The sequence below is a fragment of the Pelodiscus sinensis genome, chromosome 26, assembly GCF_052426305.1.
Source record: "Pelodiscus sinensis isolate ZL-2025 chromosome 26, ASM5242630v1, whole genome shotgun sequence".
NCBI classification, from domain to species: Eukaryota; Metazoa; Chordata; order Testudines; family Trionychidae; genus Pelodiscus; species Pelodiscus sinensis.
In genome coordinates this window covers 5,729,712-5,750,638 of record NC_143077.1, presented here as the reverse complement: position 1 = coordinate 5,750,638, position 20,927 = coordinate 5,729,712, and the positions used below count along the sequence as shown (strand labels likewise).

The 20,927-nt window shown below is 42.1% G+C and overlaps 1 protein-coding gene across 3 annotated transcripts in view; it reads left to right on the top strand.

Annotated features, from left to right (window-relative positions):
* Positions 1-272: 272 nt before the first annotated feature.
* NFYC (nuclear transcription factor Y subunit gamma) overlaps positions 273-20,927 on the top strand; it is a 66,627-nt gene continuing 45,972 nt past the window's right edge. The window contains exon 1 of one of the 3 annotated variants that reach the window (XM_075908952.2): positions 273-456. Coding sequence is in view for 1 of the 3 variants with exons in the window: in XM_075908951.2 (XP_075765066.1) it covers positions 12,551-12,680 (130 nt within the window). In the remaining 2 variants the exon portion in view is untranslated. Of the gene's footprint in view, positions 457-12,524; positions 12,681-12,797; positions 13,115-20,927 lie in introns of those variants that run through there. The other 2 variants (XM_075908951.2, XM_075908953.2) reach the window with 2 other exon arrangements.

Here is a 20,927-nt window from a genome sequence, read left to right as displayed (position 1 = left end):
CTTCTCTTGGTGCCCCCTCCGCCAGGTCAGGGGTGTGTGTGTCTTGGGGGGGGATCAGGCAGCTCAGGGGTGGGTAAGAGGCTGAGTTGACTCTTGGGTTTCCCCCCTGCCCAACACTGTGCCTATGACCCAGGCAACCATGGGACTGCCCCGCCCCCTCCCTCTGGCACCGCCCAGTCCCCAAAGCCCCGCCCCCTAGCCAGTAGGCGTGGTTGCCCCCACCGCCCTCCACTGAAATCTCGCGAGAGCTAGCGGCGAGTCCCGGGCATGCGCCGTGTTTCGCCCGAGGGGGGAAAGGGGCGGAGCGTCCTCTCCGTCGCCTCACGGAGCAGCCGCCATCTTGTTTCCCTTCCGCTCCGCGCTCGCTCCGTTCCTAATTACGCTTCCCCTCTGCCGGCGGGCGGGAGGCAGAGCGGCAGCGGCTCGGTGGCGGCGGCCGCGGCGCTGGCTTGGCCGGTGAGTGGAGGAGGGGGCAGGGATCCGGGGCGGGCGGGCCGATAGGGGGTGCGGGGCGGACTCTGCCCCGAGCCCGTTCCCCTCCCATTGGCCGAGCTGGCCGCGTCGCCGCCGATTGGCTGGCGGCGAGGAGGCGGGCAGGGGAGCGCTTCGCACTGAGTGGCTGGGGTGGAGAGCGGACCGCGGAGGGAACAGGAAACGGATTCAACCCCCTTTCCCTCGCGCGCGCACGGGGAGCGGGGGGGGGGAGCGCTGAGCTCGGTGGACGGCGGGAGCTGGGTGCCGTCCTGGGCAGGGGGCGGGGCTTGGGGCTAGGGGGCGGGGCATGGAGGAGCAAGGGAGCTGGGTGCCTTGGTGGGGGGGGCTTAGGGGCCATGTGGCTGGAGGTGAAGCGAAGCAGGTTGAGGGGCAGGGCTGAAACGAACCCTCGTGCCCTAATAAATCCCTTCGTCTCTACGGGGATTGGAGCCTTTTTATGGGGGGCGGGATTGGAGCCTTTTTTATTGGGGGGGCTGTTGACCCCCTGAAAAATCGGTTGTGGGGGCAACACATAAGGGAGAAGGGGGGAAAAAAACCCCAATCCTCATTGACATGGCCCCCCACTGAGAAGGAGAAAGGCACTTCCCACATTCCCCTCATACGCCAGAGCTTCACGGGGCCCAGGCTAGTGTCCTCCAGCCCTGTGGGCTCCCTACTACTTGGAGTGGGGAGGAGGCCTGAGCCTTGAGGGCTGGATCCAGGCAAGCCAGGGGCCACATCTGACACCCCCTTTCCCCCCCAGCTTTAGGCAAGGGTGGGCCGTGAGCCTAGACATATTAGGCAGTCGCCTAGGTGGCCCCGTGATTACGTCATGATCATTGATGGCCGTACAGGGGCGCTCCTGGCCTTAGGTTCCCAACCCCTGCTCTAAGGAGCCACAGAACTCTTCCTTGCTTTTGAGGCTGTAGAGCCAGGCAGCTCAGTGGAGTGGAACTGGTGGAGCCTTGTGTCCTCTTGAGGGGGTGAGGACTTGCCCCATACAGACTGAAATAATGTTTATAAAGCACTGAGCGATCCTTTTCCAGTGTGTGTGACTAGATCTTTACAGGGTAGTACATTCTGCTCCCCTGGGGAGCTGGCTTTTAAGCATTGGATTCTGTGGAGTTGCCTGCATGCCCTCCACACCCCTGTGCTGCTGTCTCTATCAGATGGGCCCGGGGCAGCTCCCCTCAGACAGGCTGCGTCAGCATCCCACAGAGCAGTATGGACCCACTGCGGACAGAGGATGCTCTGCATCAGCCTCTCCTAATCTCCTGTCCCATGCTGCTCCTTCTGCTGATCCAGGCAGCAGTGCAGGGAGGGGGCAGGTGGCTCTGCGGAGCCAGTGCTGGGGGGAGCCAATTTTTAAACTGGCTCCCTCGTGGACTGGCTCCCACCTGCCATCCCGAGTAGCTGCCTCTGATACAGGGGATGGCAGGGGACTACTCCTTGTGAGTGGGGCCAGGAGCACACTGGCTGAAGGCCCCACCTCCAGAGGACTAGCGAATAACTGTGTAACTGCTAATATTGGGTGTAGTTACTTGATTATTAAATTAGTTGATGACTAACATCCCTAACTGCCAGAAGCCAGTTCCGTCAACAAAACAGCAGGGTCTATGCTGGCTCTTTGTAGATAATAAAGGGAAGGGGAAAGAGAAAAATCTCTCCTAGAGGTGGAATTCTTTTTGTCACCGAATTTGGGCATTTTTCCTGACACTGCAGTGCAACTTGTATGTGCACTCTAACTGTTTTGTTGCCAAAATGCAGTTTTTGGTGACAACTTTGCAGAGTACACCAAGCCAAGAGTTGAGCAGGGGTAGCCTTCTAGTGAGAAGTGATATCCAATCACAAAATATTAGTTGAGTAATTTTGCCCATCAATTACATCTTTCATCTGAGGTTCTCAAGAATATTTCTGCTTTTCAGAGTTTGACGGGGGGAAGACCCTAAGAACAACTAAAATGATTAGAAATGTCTTTACAATGAAAAATCGTCAAATTTAAGCAGTTGATTTTTAAACATATTCCCATGTGGTAGTGGAAACCCAAATATAGCAGCTCTAAGAACTTCAAAAGTGTAGATAACTATACACAAAAGTTAAACTGAATGCTTTAACTTTAATGTCTCCAATTGAGATAAATGAGTACATTAAAGCATAACATAGTAAATGGGTTTGAAATCCATTTTTTAAAATGATCTAGATTGTTAAATGTAATATACGTGTACATTTGTTTAGGACACGAGTTTTAAGTTGTCTCTCAAACCAAGTTCTACAATAGCCCTGTGAAATAAGTAGGTGTTAGTCATTCCTGCTATGTGGTTACTCCTAATTCTATCTAGAAAGTTATGTGGCCCTTATAATTTTGAATATTCCAGAAGTTATTAATAGGTTGTATCCTTGCATCACCACTGTCAGGAAAGTATTGTCCCAGTTAGATGGGAAACTAAGGAACAGGTTCATTTAATAATTTGCCCAAAGTCACCCAGGATATACGTGGCTGATCTAGGCATTGAACTCAGGTCTCTTAGAGTATGTCTACACTAATAGATAAGGTTGAATTAAGATATGCAGTTTTGGCTACATTAATTGCATAGCTGAAGTCGAAGTACCTTAACTTTACTTTTGGCACTGTCCACACTGCAGGTAGTCGAAGGGAGAACATTCTCCCTTCAACTTCCCTTCCTTCTCGTGGAAGCAGGACTCCCCCAGCATTGACCTGAGTGCCCCCTCTGTTCAAATTAGCTGTCTTCCCTAGACCTGCTCATTTGAACCCCGGAAGATTGACAGCGACAGCTTTGATCTTTTCTGTAGTGTGGATGTACCCTTAAATCTTAGTCCAGAGGCCTAACTGCTAGACCAGGGGTGAGCAATAATTTTTGCCTGGGGGCCACTTCAAAATTTTTTGAAATAGCCTTGGACTGCCCCAGAAGGGACGGGGCCTAAACAAAAAGGGATGGGGTTACCCACACCTGAGCATGATGGGTCTGTGGATAGGGGAGCCCCTTTGCCGCCCTCCCCCCTTTCCCACTAGGCACCCATGCCCTGAAAGAGGCTTGGCATGATCCCCCAGCCCCAGGCCAATCAGAGCTTGGAGGCAGGGGAGCGTGGGAAGCCTCCTCCTGCCCTGCAAGGAGCACTTGGCACTTGGAAGTGCTGTGGGCTACTTGCAGGGCTGGGGCAGGGCGAAGGAAGCTTCATGCAGCTCCCTCACCTCCAGGCCCTCATTGGCTTGGGGGCGGGGGAGCGTGTGAAGCCTCCTCCGCTTTTCCCCCCGGGGGCGGGAGGGGCGTCAGAGCCTCTGTGGGCCGGATTCACCTGCTTGGTGGGCCAAATCCGGCCCGTGGAGGCCCTTTTGCCCACCCCGTGCTAGACCATCTTTCCTGAAGGTTTACAGCATGTTACTCAGAGGTAACATTAGAACCCAGAACTCTTGACTCCCAGTGTAGTGCTTAATGATGTATTGTTCAGAAGCAGATGATCATCATGCTGTTTATTTCTGACTAAGCCCAGTGTTCTGAGTTCAGGAAGAAGCTCCTGTTTTGAGAGCTCCAGTCTATTCAAGCATCTCTGTGAATAAGCCTTTCTTGTAAGTACTCTCATTAGTTGCCAAAGTCTATGCAGTTGGATCGAAGGTACCATTTCATGTCAGTGTGCTAACTGTTAGGAATTGTGGTGAAAAGCGTAAGACTTGGCAGCATACAAGACATAGTTAACTTTTTTATATTGGCCACAAACAAAATAACCTAGTACAGCCTGTCTCCGACTTACGAACCAGTTACGGACCAAGCAATTGGTCGTAACTCGGTTTGTTCGTAAGTCGGACCCCATTAAGTTACACGTGACTGCGCCTTTTGTAAGCACGGATTGCATTCGTAACTCTGGGTCCGCCATTTACGACAATTTTGGTCATAACTGCGAACGGTCGTAAGTCAACCGTTTGCAACTCGGGGACTGGCTGTACATAGGTCTTCACTCCTTTCTGCCTTAATGTATTTTAACATCACTGTTTTGAGTCACCTTTCACTGTGAATCACTTTTTTCACTCAAATGTTAATGAATTTTAATGTTTGTAATAAATTTTAGTTAGAGCACTTCATTCCTAATAAACACAGTGGAATGAATGAGTTTCAGTGCCATTCAGGGTGGATACAAAATTTCTGGTCAAGTAAATGGAAAGTATTATATATTTGCACACCTGTATAGCAGGGCAGGATTGTTATTTAGTAGTTACATTATGGGACTGAGAATCAGGACCACTGAAATCTATTCCAACTGTCCAATTGGGTGACTGAGCAAGTCGCTTAACCTGTACTTTTCTTTCTTCTTCTGTAAAATGTGTAGTATTTGTGCATGCTTCAGAGATTTGTTCATATTTAATGTAAAGCAGGGGTGGGGAAATTTTTAGAGTTGGGGGCCACTGACCCACAGAAAAATCAGTTTTTTTCTTTTAAGTACATCAGAAGTAAGTAGTCTGCTAAACAACCAGTGGGGTCACTTGATGATTGAGGTGCAAAAGGAGTACTTAAGGACAATAAGGTTATTGTGAAGAAACTAAATGAATTTATTGCATCAGTCTTCATGGCTGAGGATGTTAGGGAAAATCCCAAACCTGAGCCATTCTTTTTAGGTGACAAATCTGAGGAATTGTCCCAGATTGAGGTGTCATTAGAGGAGGTTTTGGAACAACTTGATAAACTAAACTGTGATAAGTCACCAGGATCAGATGACATTCACCCAAGAGTTCTGACAACTCAAATGTGAAATTGTGGAACTAGTAATTGGTTTATAACCTATCCTTTAAATCAGCTGGTATGCCAAATGACTGGAATATAGCTAATGTGATACCAATCTTTTAAAAGGACGCTAGAGGTGAACCTGGCAATTACAGACCCGTAAGTCTAACGTCAGTTCTGGGCAAATTAGTAGAAACTATAGTTAAGAACAGAATTGTCAGACACACAGATAAGCACAATTTGTTGGGGAAAAGTCAAAATAGTTTCTGTAAATGGAAATCATGCCTTACTAATTTACTAGAGTTCTCTGAGGGCATCAACAAGGGGGATCCATTGGATATAGTGTACTTAAATTTACAAAAAAGGCTTTGGCAAGATCCCTCACCAAAGGCTTTTAAGCAAAGTAAGTAGTCATGGAATGAGAGAAGGTTCTCAACCCATGAGAGGACTGGTTAAAAGGAAACAAAGGGTAGGATAAGTGGTCAGTTTTGAGAATGGAGAGGTAATTAGTGGTGTCTTGTAGGGATCTGTACTGGGACCAATCCTATTCAACGTATTCATAAATGATCTGGAGAAAGGGGTAAACGGTGAGGTGGCAAAATGTGTAGGTGATACTAATCTGCTCAATATAGTTAACATTGAAGCAGACTGTAAAGAACTTCAGAAGGGTCTGACAACTAGGTGACTGGGCAACAAAATGGCAAATGAAATTTAATGTTGATAAATGCAAAGTAATACCTATTGGAAAATATAATTCCATCTATACTTACAAAATGATGGGGACTAAATCGGCTATTGCCGCTCGAGAGAGGTTTTGGAGTCACTGTGGATAGTTCTCTGAAAACATCCACTCAATGTGCAGCATCAGTCAAAAAAGCAAACTAAAGTGTTGTTAGTCATTAATAAAGGGATAGAAAATTAAACAGAATATTTTATTGCCTCAATATAAATCCCTGGCACACCGACATCTTGAATAATGTGTACACATGCAGTCGCCTCATCTCAAAAAAGATCTTTTCACATTGGAAAAAGTTCAGAAAAGGGCAACAAAAATTATTAGGGATTTGAAACGGCCACCTTATGAAGAGAAATTATAAAGACTTTTCCGCTCAGAAAAGAGGAGACGAAGGTAGGACATGATAGACGTTTATAAAATCATGACTGGAGTGGAGAAAGTGAATAAGGAAAAATTATGTACTTGTTCCCATAACATAAGAACTAAAGATCACCAAATGAAATTAATGGGTAGAGTAGGGATGTGATAGTGTATACAGTTAAATGGTTAACCGATGAGCCTTTCCCTCTTCCCCCTGTTGCTGTCTCTGATACAGAAGCAGCAATAGGGTTGGGGATAGGTGGGAGCTCCTGCAGAGCTGCCTGCCCTCATCCCCAAACCTTGCCCCTTCCTGCCACTACCCTACCCTCTAGCCCCATGGCACCCTTTCTCCTGAGGGACCTGGCCTCGGGGATTACCGGGGGAGGGGGGAGGATGGAAGAGGGGGGAGTTGGCATGGGCAGCAGCAGTGGTTGGACCCCCTGTGCTCTCCGCAGCATAGTGTGCCACTGTTATGAGTGCTGGGGGCCTGACCCCTGCTGGGTGTGTTTCAAATAGTGTCCCTGCAGGTGCTGCCCCCCCCCCCCCCCAAATAGGTTCCCTACCCCTCCATTAAATTATTAAGTTGTATTAATGACCTGGAAGAAAAAATATAAGCATCAGTGATAAGATTTGCAGATGAGACAGATTGGAGGACTAGTAGATAGACCCAGCTACTTCTGTGTAGGGAGGCTGTGAATGCTCATTTGCTGGAGGTTTTTAAAAGGAGGCTGGATAGCCATCTGTCTTTAAGAGTTTAGACTATGGGTTCCCAAACTGGGGGGGGTGAAGGAATTCCAGGGGGGGCGGTGCAAGGTGACCCGGGCCCCACCCCCATCCTCCCGGTCAATCCCCTTGCTATTTTTGTTTTTTGTTCCCGGTCAGTTCTTTTTCTGTCAAGTTTTGCTGCTGGGGTGGGGGTGAGGTGGCATGAGGGTTTCTCAAAAATCAGAAAGGGGGCGTGATGCCGAAAAGTTTGGGAACCACTGGTTTAGACACAACAAATCCCGCATCTTGATATGGACTTACACTAGATGACTCTTGGTTTCCCTTCTAACCATGTGGATATATGATTCTGTATTGAGTAGGACAAGTCACAGACACAGTGCAATCTAGATGGCTTGGTAAGATGGCTCAAGTAAATATTATGCATTTTAATATGGCTAAATAATAGACCTAAGAACAGAGAATGTAGGTCATAGTTAATAGTGAGGAACTTAATCCTGAAAAGCAGTGATTCTGAAAAAGATTTGGGAGTCATAGGTAATCAGCTGAACATGAACCACTGTGAACCACATGAACTACTGTGAGGCTGTGGTTAAAAGGACTACAGGGCATCCCTGCTATACGTTGCCCCAGTATACATCAGTTCCGCACTAACGTAGTTGACACTTGTAGAAACTGATGTTATAAGTCCTCCCATTTCCCTGCTATGTCACATGAAAAAAAATAGAGGGGGCCAGCTTGCGCAAAGAGAAGATGACGTATAGGGGGGGCGTCCTGTAATCCAATCCATGGCCACATATGCAGGGGATTCCCAAGTAGGAGTAGAGACATTCTTTTACTTTGGCTTTTGGCACTGGTATGGCTGCCGCTGAAATATATCCAGTTTTCAGTAATGTTCTCTACTAGTATTTGTTCCATGTTATGTAACATCACTGATGGTGTAGATAAGGCACTGGCAGCAACTGGTATTTCAAGCCCTGTGCTATGTGAACCTGTAGGAGACAGACAACACTGTTTATACACTGGCATGTGCTGGGAGTCCTTTCTGTTTTACACTCCCACCTGTTTAATGATTGGGACCAGTGGTGGAAAATTTGGAGCAAAAAAACCTCCTTTCCCTTCCTGGTAAACTTTCAGAGTCTTGACAACAGTTATACTGTTTAATCCTTTGTCCAATGTGTATCTGAATTCTGTTCTTATGCAGTTTTTATGCCTGGGAGCTAGCTATTTATACAAGCTATTGGGAGAGAGAATACTGAAGGGCTCTGATCATTGGATATGGAGCCTTTTCATCTCTAGATTGAGTCACATCCATCTCAAACAGTTAATGACTAAAAGGGAGCTTCAGCCCTATCTGATGGCCATCAACATGCAGTGGCCTGGAAGCATCAGTTCAACTCCTTGAGGATGTTTGTCACATTGCAGAAGCCACCTCCTGTCAGTCTCAGTATTAAACCAAACACTGACAGAGGAAAAATGCCAGTTAAAGATAGTTTCTCCGGCTAAACATTGTTAGGGCAATGGTGGAAGCTTGCTCAGTGCCTGTGTTTTAGGCTCCAAATAAATAATTTTAATTTTTGTAACCTGTTCATTTGGAAGTCTGTACTGCCATTAAATTTAGAAAGGAAAATGTGGGTGTGCTGTAAATTTAAGTTCTTTACAGTGATCAAGCTTCCATGTTTCATAGGCCATCAGAATGTTATGTTTCATCTATCTTTTGATTCTATGCATTTGAGAGCAGAATGTTGTTATCTATTAGTCTATTTGGTGCCACTATCTGTTTTTAATGGCATACCCGAATACCTTGCAGTAGATTGTGTTACTTCTGAAAACTTTTATCTGTATGCATGCAGTGATAGCTTTCAATAGCCAGGATAACTAATAAGCCATATAATCAGTCAGAGATGCAAATGTGCTACTTACTTGCTGTCTTCCAGAATCTTCATCTAGCTTTTGTGTGACATTTTTCAGATGTGCTTAATATTGGCTTTACTCCACTTGATTTCATGGTAAGAATAAAGTGTCCAGCAGACCAGAATAAGGCACATAGTATTACAGGGAGATAATCTAAGCATTACTCAATTTTTAGAGATTTTTAAAAACAGTATAAAGAAGAATGAAATTTAATTTTAATAATATTTCATATTCTTCTAGGGTAGATATTTTCTGAAGTGCAACTATTTCTTTCAGCTGTTTGGGTCTGTCTTAATCTTTTAGTGTTTAATCTTTTTACCATAGAATAATAGAGGGAAAGAGAAATTAACACTTAGTATTAACTGTGTAAAGCCATGGTGTCCCGCACAGTAGCCATATCTGGCTATTTGGCTGGTTGAGTGCGCCTAGTTTGCTATAGCCACTATAGTAGCTACTGCTTCAGATCTAGTTGGACACCATGGGTGGAAAACATTTTGGGATACAATTTGTTTAAAACCTGCTGTGCAAAATACAGATAAGTTGCTTCTGTAGATATTACTAAATACCTATCCAAAGCACAAAATGCCTTTCTATTTCAGTATGGCTGTGTCTAGACTGCATCCCTTTTTCGTAAAAGGGATGCAAATTAGACATATCGCAGTTGCAAATGAAGCGGGGATTTCAATCTCCCCCGCTTCACTAGCATAAAAGCTGCCGCTTTTTTCCGGCTTGGAGCTTTGCCGGAAAAAAACGCCAGTCTAGACGCGGATCTTTTGGAAAGTAAAGCCTTTTCCGAAAGATCCCTTATCCCTTTTAAAACGAGGGATAAGGGATCTTTCGGAAAAGGCTTTATTTTCCGAAAGATCCGCGTCTAGACTGGCGCTTTTTTCCGGCAAAGCTCCGAACCGGAAAAAAGTGGCAGCTTTTTTGCTAATGAAGCGGGGGAGATTGAAATCCCCACTTCATTTGCAACTGCGATATGTCTAATTTGCATCCCTTTTACGAAAAAGGGATGCAGTCTAGACACAGCCTATATGTATTAGGGATGTTAAATGCAATTTATTAAAGTAAATGTGGAACCACTGAAAGCAGTCACACATAGGTGGTAGCTGACTGCCCCCCACCCGCACCTCCCACTGTGCTGCTGTTTCTATATTTTAAAAATAAGACAAGTAAAGGCGGGGGAGGGGGAGCAGGTAGCTCCCCAGCAGGGCAGGTGTCTCTGGCTTAAGAGCCGGCTCCCTGTACATACTGGCTCCCGCCTACTCCCCCTCCCTCCCCTTCCCCCGGCATTGCTGCCACTGATACAGAGGCAGCAGTGTAGGGGGGATACAGTGGCTGTGTTTAACCATGCACACTAACAGATGAGCCTGTTTATGCAATTAACTGATTGTGTATAACTGGTTAACTGGTTAACTCTGCACTAGGGATGTAAAATCCCATTTAATCAGTTAACACTTGCAGAATGAAATAATTAGAGTAGGTAGGTAAAGGGCTATCTTGGCATTCTTGTTTCGTTCATGAAGTGTTTTGTAAGGTCAATGGTCAATTGGGTATCATGGACTCCTTTCCCCTAGTGAAGCAGTGAAGTTCATGGGCATTTCTAGACTACATCCCTCTTTCGAAAGAGGGATGCAAATTAGACAGATTGAAATTGCAAAAGAAGCCAGGATTTGAATTTCCCGGACTTCATTTGCATAATGGTGGCAGTGCGTTCTTTCGAAAAAGGGCTTCTTCAAAGTGAAACTACTGTCTAGACACGGCTCTTTCAGGGAAAAAACCTTTTTCAAAAGATCCTGTACTCCTCAAAAAATGATCCCATTATGAACCTCACAAGGTTAATGGAATAGGGCATTTGTGATGTCTGTTTCTACCTGGATGATTTTTTTCCAAATACAGTATTATTTTCTTCAGTTATGCTATCTGTGTAACATTCTACTACTGGCTGCTGCTACTATGAGTGCCACACAGTCCATGAAAATCACTAATGATAAATATGCAATGAACTATTCATAACAGGCTGTATACTAAGTAAAACATATTTCAACTATTTATATTTCTCAGTTAATATTAATGGTATATGTCTCCTATGTATCTATCTAATTTCAGTATCTGCCTCATTTCTTGAATTGCACTTATACACTACTGATTGATAAGAAAATGTACATGCAAGTTCTGACATGTATTTTACTGCATTTGCAAAGTGAGCTGAGTTAAGGGTTCACATCAGGGTTGCCAACTGTCAGTAAATTCACAGGCAGTCTGTAAAACAGAGCTAAAGTTGGTCCTAGACCAATAGACTCTATAAAAAACATTTAGATTTCCGTTAAAAACAAAACACACAAACCCACCAACCTCTGCATTGGAGCTAAGAGGTCCCTTCTACTTGTCCCTGGGGCAAGTTCTGCACCTTAAGGCAGCTCCAGAGAGTATACCATTCCCGGGACAGAGGCAGAAAGGTGAATTCTTCTGTCAGGGGGCTCCCTCCAAGCTGCTGCTCCTTGGCAAGGGCTGCCCTTTGCCTCTGGCTTTGAACCCTTCTGTGGCATCCTTAGTATCAGCACAACAGCAACTTTTGGTGGGAGTGTGTGTAGCACATATCCCTGCCAGACTTGGTATGTCGGGGGAAGGAGGGGGGGCTCTGTGGAACAGGGTACAATGGGCTGGGTGTAGCAGTCTACCACAGGCTCTCCCTGGTAAGTCACAGCAGGGCAGTCACTTAAATATAAGAAATAAACTGGCCACTTCTATGCTGGAAGATTGACTGTCAAAAATGGACCTGGAAAAATTACTAAACCAGTGGTTAACAGTGTGGCTGTTGCAATGTATGATCACAAACTGGAGCATTTGGAGGATGTAGATATGTCTAGTAAGTAGGTTAAACTAGCATAATAACATTGCCGTTGTGGTGTATGAATAAAAACACTGAATATTGTTCATAAAAACGACCAGACTGGATCAGACCTAAGGTCCATTTAGCCCAGTATCCTGTCTTCCCATAGTGGTCAATGCCAAATTTTCCTGAGGAAATAACCTTTTGAGCATATTTATATTGCATCAGAATGAGTGTATAAAAAACTTTGATTGTCTGTAATTTTTTCCCTTATACTGTCCATAAAAACTGTTTTAGCAATTGGCAACCCTAGTTCATGTGCAACCTGTAACTGGCTCTTCATGATTTGGGTATTCATTTCGTCAACTTTTAAAGTTGCCTTGTCTTGTTTTTTAAAATACAATTATTTAGAAAGACAGATCTGTTTTGGAAAGCCATAATAGGCCTTCTGCAAATAATTGAGACTAGGGTTTATATAGATGACCTCAATTCTGCTATGTTAAATTTAAAGTTGTTAGTTTAATTATCTCTGGCTGTCTTTTCCTGCATTATAATAAAGAAAACCCTATAGGGTCTTCACATAATAACTTTCCAGTGTGCCTACTGTCTTCTCAGATTAACTGCTAAAGGGTACTATACTGATGCTACACAGACAACCTATCTGGCCAATCAGAAGCTCCTAAATTATCTTAATTTTTTTTTAATTGGAACACAGATAGCCAATAAGAAATCCTTGGGGCGGGAAATAGTACGTTAGTATCAGGAAAGCTGTTAGGCATGCAAGAGCAATTCCTTTGGATAGAAATATCTTGTCAGTTTTTGTATTATGTCTGTTTACTAAATATTTCCTTATATAAGTTTCCTTCTAGTTTGAAGTCTGCGTCTGACCCCTGTTCTGCATCTCAAGGTAACTTTAAAACAGGAAGTGTACAATGGAGGTTAGTGATGACATGAGCAGCCAATCCAGACTCTGTGAGCCTAACAGATAAAGGAGCTTAACCAATGAGATAGCAGTGGAGGCAAGATTTGGTGTCAAATAGCATGGTAGATTGAATGCCTTTGACTGTTAAAGTGGAAGGAGGCTGCACAGTGTTTCATTGGCGACTCGGGAGTTTTTCAGTGAGGCAGGGGTCAGCTGAAAGACAAAGAAAAATGGCGAATAGTTTGCTGAGAGGGCAGCTGTTCAGTTATGTACTGCATTGGACATTCTGCAATCATTTCTCTGCATCTCTTGCTGCCTTTGTTTCCTCTTCCTTTTTTGTGGGGGATGGATAGGAGTGAATTGCTTCTCCCTGTCTGAAGAGGGATAATAAGCTGCATGTAAAATTAATGCAGTTCCTGGTAAGTTTAATTTTTGTTTTATGTGGAAATCACAAACTGTCTAGCTTTAATGAGAGGAGATAAGTTGAACTGTCTCAGAAAATGGCCACTTTACATTCCTTACATACCTTACAGCACACCTACTGTACCTTGTGTTCTGTTTGGATTTTGCATGCCCTTCAACTATGTTTTAGTAGTTCAGTAGAGATAAGAGAAGATGGATGAAGAAACTACCAGTTTGCAAAGAATTACAGTGATATATAAAATACTTATTCTAAGCAACAAATATGGAGGTTCAAAGCTTGAACTATTTTTCAGAATAATTTTTCTTTGTTCAAGTGCGTTGACGCTTTCATAGAGGAAGAAAATGTAATATTCTGCGTGAATTTTTCTTCACATTTCTTTTTACTTTAAAGATACAAAGACCACCAGTAATACTGTTGTGAATTTGTATACAGATATGCTTTACTGTTTGTAGGATTTCATCTTCAGGGCCCTGAATCATAAAGTTAAATTCTTTCATAACTTTCCCCCTGTATATCCTGAATAGAATTACTGCTTTAAAATGGCTGTATAATGATGTTTAAAATGTTGCTGTCTTCATTCTCACTGCAGGTTATTCATAATGTCTCCAGTGCCTGACTGAAAAGGAACTACATTAATCCTTTAAATTACATCCTTTATGAAGACAGTTAACTCTTTAGATAGCATGCACTACAAAATGTCTGTCACTTCATATACAGCCTTCTTAAAAATTGCAGTAGTCTTACTATTATCAGAGTGTGAAAGTCATAGTAGGTGCAGCACATTCTGTTGCCCTTGCAGATAATGCCATGTTTTAGGTTAGGGTATATAAAACCTAACATTAGCACATAGGTTGCTAATCAGTAACTATTCAGTTCTTGTGAGTAATGAAGCCTTGTACAAACATCAACAAAACACTTGACAAGTATAAGCAGCCCATTGTTTTCCTTTTTATTTGCAAATAAGGATTGAAGGTCACTGGAATGTTCCTGCAGTAGAGCAGTCTTACAAGATCTGTAGTTCTGCAAAGAACAGCCATGGAAACAAAATAAGAGAGCTCTTAATTTAGAAGTTTTTCAGTACAGAAGAGCTGCATGGCAAACTGAATAAAATATTTGTATTCCATATTTATTTATTGCTCTTGCAGTTGAAATGGTGCTGCAGTGAAAGTTGCTGGAGTGAGGCCTTCATTTGCTATGAAGAGTGACCTTGAAATACTGCTCCTTCGAGTTTAGAGAATGAAGGACAAAGTTTGTTTATACCACATTGAAGGGGGGTGGGGGAGAACATCTGTGTTAAAAATGAAGTTACTTCTAATGTCTGGGAACATCAGAGTTGGCATCAATAGGCTATAGATCTAAATTAGAAATAATTTTCAACAGTGGTCCAAATTACATCACAGTTCTTCTCTGTTCTATACACATACCAAAATATTCTAAATCTCCCTGGCATTACAGTTGTTGCATTGCCTGAGTGAACTGCATGACACAGATTCAGTATTCCTATTCTAATGCTCTTATCTTCTTTCTAATCTTCAGTTATTGGCCATGGGAGTGGTTTTCTGAAAGCCCAAAGTAGTTATGTTTGTATCTTATTTTTGTATAGGAGATGGAAAAGCAGGCCAGAACATTACTTCTGGATCTTAAAGGAGAATGACTATTCTGTGATGTTAATAACTGTGGCAATAAAGGACTGCATGCTAGAATTAAACTTTACCAAGAGTCAAGTTTAAAAAGTCCACGGTCTTCAGAAACTAATTGTTCAAAATAGATATTTTGAACTTAAACGAATCTCACATATCATTGTCTTCCATTCAGCTTTGACTTCAGGGTTGTATCAGTGCTAGTTCTGGGTTGTAGGAGTGCTAGTTCCGAATCAGAGAGGGTGATAAAGTATGGGGTGCTACACTAAGAGCTTGTATACACAAAACACTACACGAACGCAACTGTGTTGCTTCAGTATAGGCGCTACCCATTCTGATGGGAGGTGTTCTCCTGTCAGTGTAGATAATACACTTCTAGAGGCGGTGTAGCTCAATCTAACATTGTCTACAAAGGGACTTGGGGCAGCTTAACAGTGCCACTCTCAAGGGTGTGGATTTCTCACATCCATAACCAGGCCTAACAGCCAAAATCATCTATATTGGAGGGCAATACTTCCTCTAATAAACTTATCCATGTGCAGAATAAATGTATGTGCACTGATGCACGTACGGAGGTGCACCATTGGTAGAAACCTGTGCTTCTGGGTGGGTGATCTGCTAATCCGAGGGCCACACCTGAATCTCTCCCAAGCACTCATCTTACCAAGAACACTGCTGGAGGGTTCCTTCTTGTATGTGAATTGTAGTAATATTAAAGCTTGGAACAGGGTTACCAGCCAGACTCAGTGGACTTTTACTGTGATTATGAAGATAATTAATAACATTTTCAAGCAAAAGATGAATGACAGTTGAAAGTATTCCCTGTCAAGATTAAGATATTTCCCCCAAAGAAATTAAAGGAAGGTGCACTGAGCCATTTTGGAAGGGAAATCAGAGACTAGAAGGAAGTATGTATGTGTCTCTAGTGTGCACACATGCTGTGTAGAGAGGATAAGAAATCCTTACCAAAGGCACATTTTAATGTCCAATTCTTACTAATACACATGCAGTTTCTTAACAGTTAAGAGTCTAATTAAGATAGATACATGTTTTATTTAACTATATTAAAGACTGAAGAAATTATAAAAGTGTTTCAATAGAGCTAGGAATGAATTTATTTATGAATGGGACCAGCTTCTGTCTCCTTTCTTCCTCATCACTTTGCAGGGCAGGAAGGGAAGGAGATGCACTTTCCCTCTACTGCACTGAGTAAATTAAACTTAGTAGCCTAATCCTGTATTCTGTGCTCACCCAGTACTCCTATCTGTTTCTTTGAGAGTTTAATGAATGCAGGTTTGGGATCTCAGTTTGAGAGAAACAGATTTCATTTTTTGTGTTTCAAGTCCATGTTATGGCAAAGTGAGTGTTTAGTTTAAATTCAGTACCTGTATATGTGTGTTCCCATTGTTATTGCAATTGACTTTTTATGTAGTGAAATTTTGTAGATGAAGTTTATAGCGAGGGAACACTGTTGTCTCTGGGTTTAAAAACCAGCAGTGGGATATAAAATGGTTGAATGTTGTTTCCAATGGAAGTCATTCTACAACCAAAGGATTATAAATTTGAGTCTCGTTTGCTGTGATAAAGAACCTATATTTTTAACTTGTATGGTCATGTGAATCAGTCTCTGACAATTTAAGGACATATTTCACTTTATTACAAATTGGCTCTTTATGTTGTCATATGTTGTACCAGCTTTTAAATTTTGTTTCGCAAAAGATTAATGAATTCATTTCCTGGTCTCTTCAAGTGTCCAAAAGCATAGTACCTGCTATACGAATATTGATTTCAGGAACAAACTTCCAGAATACTAAAACTTACTAAGAGTTATCGTTGGGATATTTTTCCTTATAAAAAAAATTCTCTTACAATCCTGACACGTATCTTGTCCAGGAGTCTTTTTTGAGTCCTGGGGGGCTTTCTGTAGTCTGTTTAACTTCCTGCCCTACTTGGTCACTTTGTATAACGTTGGGTCAGTCTAAGCAGTCTTTTTCTTTTGCTCACTGAAGGTGACACAGACTTGTATAGGATGAAGATTGGTGGCACTTGTATGGTATGCTCTTTATAGGACAGAACTGTCCAAGTTCAAAATGCACAATACTTTGTGGATTATTCTACCTCCCTACCAATTCAGCATCTGAGGCAGTGGACTTAAGTATTTCCTTGTGTAAATGTCGGAGAAATAAGTGGTTTTAAATTTTGTTTTTTCACACAGTTTATTATTTACAAAGTACATTGATAAACAGAATGAATAAAAAAATAGGAAAATTATTTATCTTCATATACAAAATAAACCTTCCTGTCCAAAATATCATATCTGCAATTTTCAAATCCATACTTGTGTAGGCATTAAATAATTACAAGGAGATTCTTTGCTTTCTATTATTTTTACGACTGGTGTCTGCTGATAGTTTGCTATTTTGAACAATTCTCTCTATTCTCCCTCTTCCCCCCCCCCCCCCACACCCTCCCTTTACGGTTTAATGGTTGATATTAAAAATACTACAGGTTGAACCCCTCTAGTCCAGCACCTTTGGGACCTGATCGGTGCCGAACCAGATAATTTGTCAGATCACGGGAGGTCGTTATTGTCTAGCAACATTACCACCACTTCCACTGCTTACTGGGTTCTTCAACGACATTTGGGGTAAATTATAACTAAATCACAGCAGAAAATACTGAGAGCCAGCACTGGTGGCTGTAAACAAACTTTAGGGGACCTCGAGAAACTTGGCTATGCCCATGAGAAGTGGACACCCAGCTAACTAAAATCATGCTGGACCACAGATGTTGCTGGACTGGAGAGCTTCAACCTGTACAGAAAAGCTAAGAAATATAGTTCTTAGTTTGCCCTAAAGGTGCTAGAGCATCTGTGTTTGAGCTTAGTATGATATATCGAACCCTGTCGGATCCAAATAATAAATAGAAAGTTAAGGCTCTTTCTGCCAATTATGTTGTTTGGCTGTCTATTAATACTAAAGTGTATGTGGGTATTTGTGATTTTTCTATTCTAAAATCTGTTTGTATTCCTCTATTGTGTATAAATAACTAGTATAACTTATGCCAGGCCCCAAATATCACCAAATCCAGGCTTTGCTGGACTGCCAAGAGATATAAGTTCCAAAGGTAAAGACCCACAAATTACAGCTATGTTGCTGGCTTTCACATTGACGTGTTTTCTATTGAGATCGTACTAATAAATTGTCATATTTATGTAAGTGCTTTTTTTTTTTTTTTTTTAAGTTAAATTAAAAACTACACTACATCAGCCTTCCACAGTTCTACTTTTTGGGTGTAAGTAACATATTATTTTTTTTGAGAGAGAGAGAGAGAGAGAGAGAGAGGTGAGTTAATTATCATTTACTTATTATTCACATCATGATCACGAATAACAGCAAGTGAGTAAATGTTTGTTGTACCTGGACTGGCAAACTCATGGTTTGCAAAGCTGTGTTGTTACGTACAACGACTTACATTTATAAAACCACAATATGGAGCACATATTTCATACTGGATTCCCTGAGTGAATGAGATGAAAGTTAGGAGACAAATTGCACCATTTTGGTTTATTCAAATGTATGCAGAGTAGTATTTACCATGTGAAATAGACCTTACTCAAAAAGTGTTCAGATTATTAGAGAGGCCTTTTTACCTCTGTAGTCAGTATTTGGTATTGAATTTATATAAAATACAAAGTACATCTGAAGAATACTTATCTTCCCTATCTGAGGGCTTCCTGCATCAGTTTTTATTCTGTACTGGAAAAAAAATCTTGCCAACACTGAAACCAAACCAGGGGAGTATTGAGTGCAAAGGGAAAATATAAACATTTTAGTAAATGTTTAACTTTTAAAATACCAAATCTTCCTTGTGACCTTGTGCTCCCTGGTTCAAAGGAAGAAGGGAAACTAAAATAACTGACACACAGCAATTCAGATTAGTTTTACTTACTTTTTAAATAGATCGCCTTTTTAAAATATTAAATTTGGGTATTTTGCAATTACACGATGACACTTTAGGTCATGTACTGCACTAAGAACAGGCAGGCCTGTCAATGGGGCAGTTGTCCTGGGGCCCAGCATTTCAAACGGGTCCAGGGCTCCTGGCCAGCACTACTAGAGCAGCAGCAGGGGCTGAAGCCCCAGGACTTTTAAATCACCGTCAAAACACTGCACTGCAGAGCCCTGGAGAGTGCACTCCAGATGGCCCTCGTGGGTGGGGAGGCACAGTCCAGGCTAGCTGCTCATCCCCTTCAGCCCAAGGTCTCGCCCTTTCCATCTGAGGCCCTGCCCCTTCCAGGAGCACAGAGCAAGCTCCCCCATCTTGCCTGGGGCCCGGCTCATCTGTTCTTGGGTCTCTTGTATTCAGTTTCATGCCTTTTAGGGCGCTTAAGGCAGCCAATGGTCATATTGTAGAATAAACCCTATGGTGTGTACGTTTGGAGTGTCTAATTTATAATTAAGAGGGAGGAGCATCCTTAGGATTAAAATTAGAGAAATAGGTTTGCATAACTAATATATGCACACGGATAACAAATGGCATTCTTTAATGTGTGGTGTATGTGATATTATATGACAAAGTACTTTGCCCTTGGTGTGCAGGTTTAAAGAATAGTTGCTTCCTTTTGGAGGTTACAACAACAAATACAGAGTCTTGATCCCTACTCCTACAAAGACGTAGGTACATGCCTACCTTTTAAATGTCAGTAGTTCCATTAAATGCAATGTGTTTACTGACATATTAAATTTAATCATATGCATGACTCTTTTCAGAATCAGGGCCTTCATCCCATAATATGTCCTTCAAGAGAATTGCATGACCAGATTAAGTTCTGTTTCATATGTGCATTCTCTCACTTGACTGCAATCTAATGGATTACAGGTAGCAACTAGTAATTCCTCACTTCAATTCATGACTCTTCAACTCACTGTGATCTTGGGTAAGTCTTGTGCCTCAGTCCACCAAAATGGAAGTAGGTATAATAAATCACAAGAATGCTGCAGGAGCTAATGTTTGTATAGTGTTTTGAAGCTAGAAAGAAACATACAGTACTAGGTGTTTATTATCCAAGCAATTTAAGCACAAAACCTTTTTTTATTATTAAGGGGGAGACTTTAAAATGAAACTGAGTTACAGAAGTTTCTTGTTGTAAAAGTATTGAAGGAAAACTTATTTTGAAATACGGTGGTTTGTATTAATAGTTAAATATTTGCAGGTGCTATTTTTTATTTGAAAAAGCTTAAGGCCCATACTGTCTCTTTCAATATGTAAATTAAACTCTCATTGAAGTCAGTGGGAAATGTTCACATTCATCTGAGGAAACATTTGTATCTCTGCAGCACTGTTTTATGGAGAGAGTTTTAAAAATGTGTTGTGAATTAAATTACAACCATTTTTAAAGATGTGCCTAAATCTCTTGATTCTGGTTTATAGTCTAGCCCTAATTTATGTATAATTTCCTGTGCCTCAAGATAAGAATTTACTGTGCTTTATCATTCACTGCATTGTTGCTGCTGCTGTGTATGCTAAAATAATTGTAGTTAGAACTTATTAGCACTTTTTGTCTTTAAAGTGCTTTACAGCACTTGTGGAATTTCCATTTTATGAAAAAACTGAGGCAAATAGACTGTAATTTGTCTGTGGACTCAGAAGGAGGTCATAGTAGCTGTAACTGGAACTTGTGGATCTGTGACTCCCAATCCAGTGCTGAAAGCACAAGATCATGCTTTTATATCCAAATCAGGAGTGTCTGGTTAGCTCCAGTCAAGGAATATAAAGCTAGCTGGTGTGTAACCTAGAGCCAATGGGAAGGAGATAGAGAGATCCTTCAAGGAAAACCTTAAGAGCAGCCAAGCCTGAAGAGAAATCTTAAGTTGGATTTTAATTCTGTTGTTTGAGCTGTCAGTTAAGCCACGCCACTGGAAAATAAGCATGGGCTTTTGTGGTTATGTGTACGGTGCTCATAGCAGAGTGAGGACTCTACCTACTTAAACTAGTATATTTATGTTGTTGCATGTTTAAATCATAGAAGTTCAGTCCTAAGAAACATTTAAAACACAATTGTTGAACACTTTTAAAAGCAGACTAAGGATCATTTCTTTCACACTGGCTCAGACAGTAGACCAGGTGTGATCTAAAAGAGCCTGAAGAGACCTAACTCTACTTACT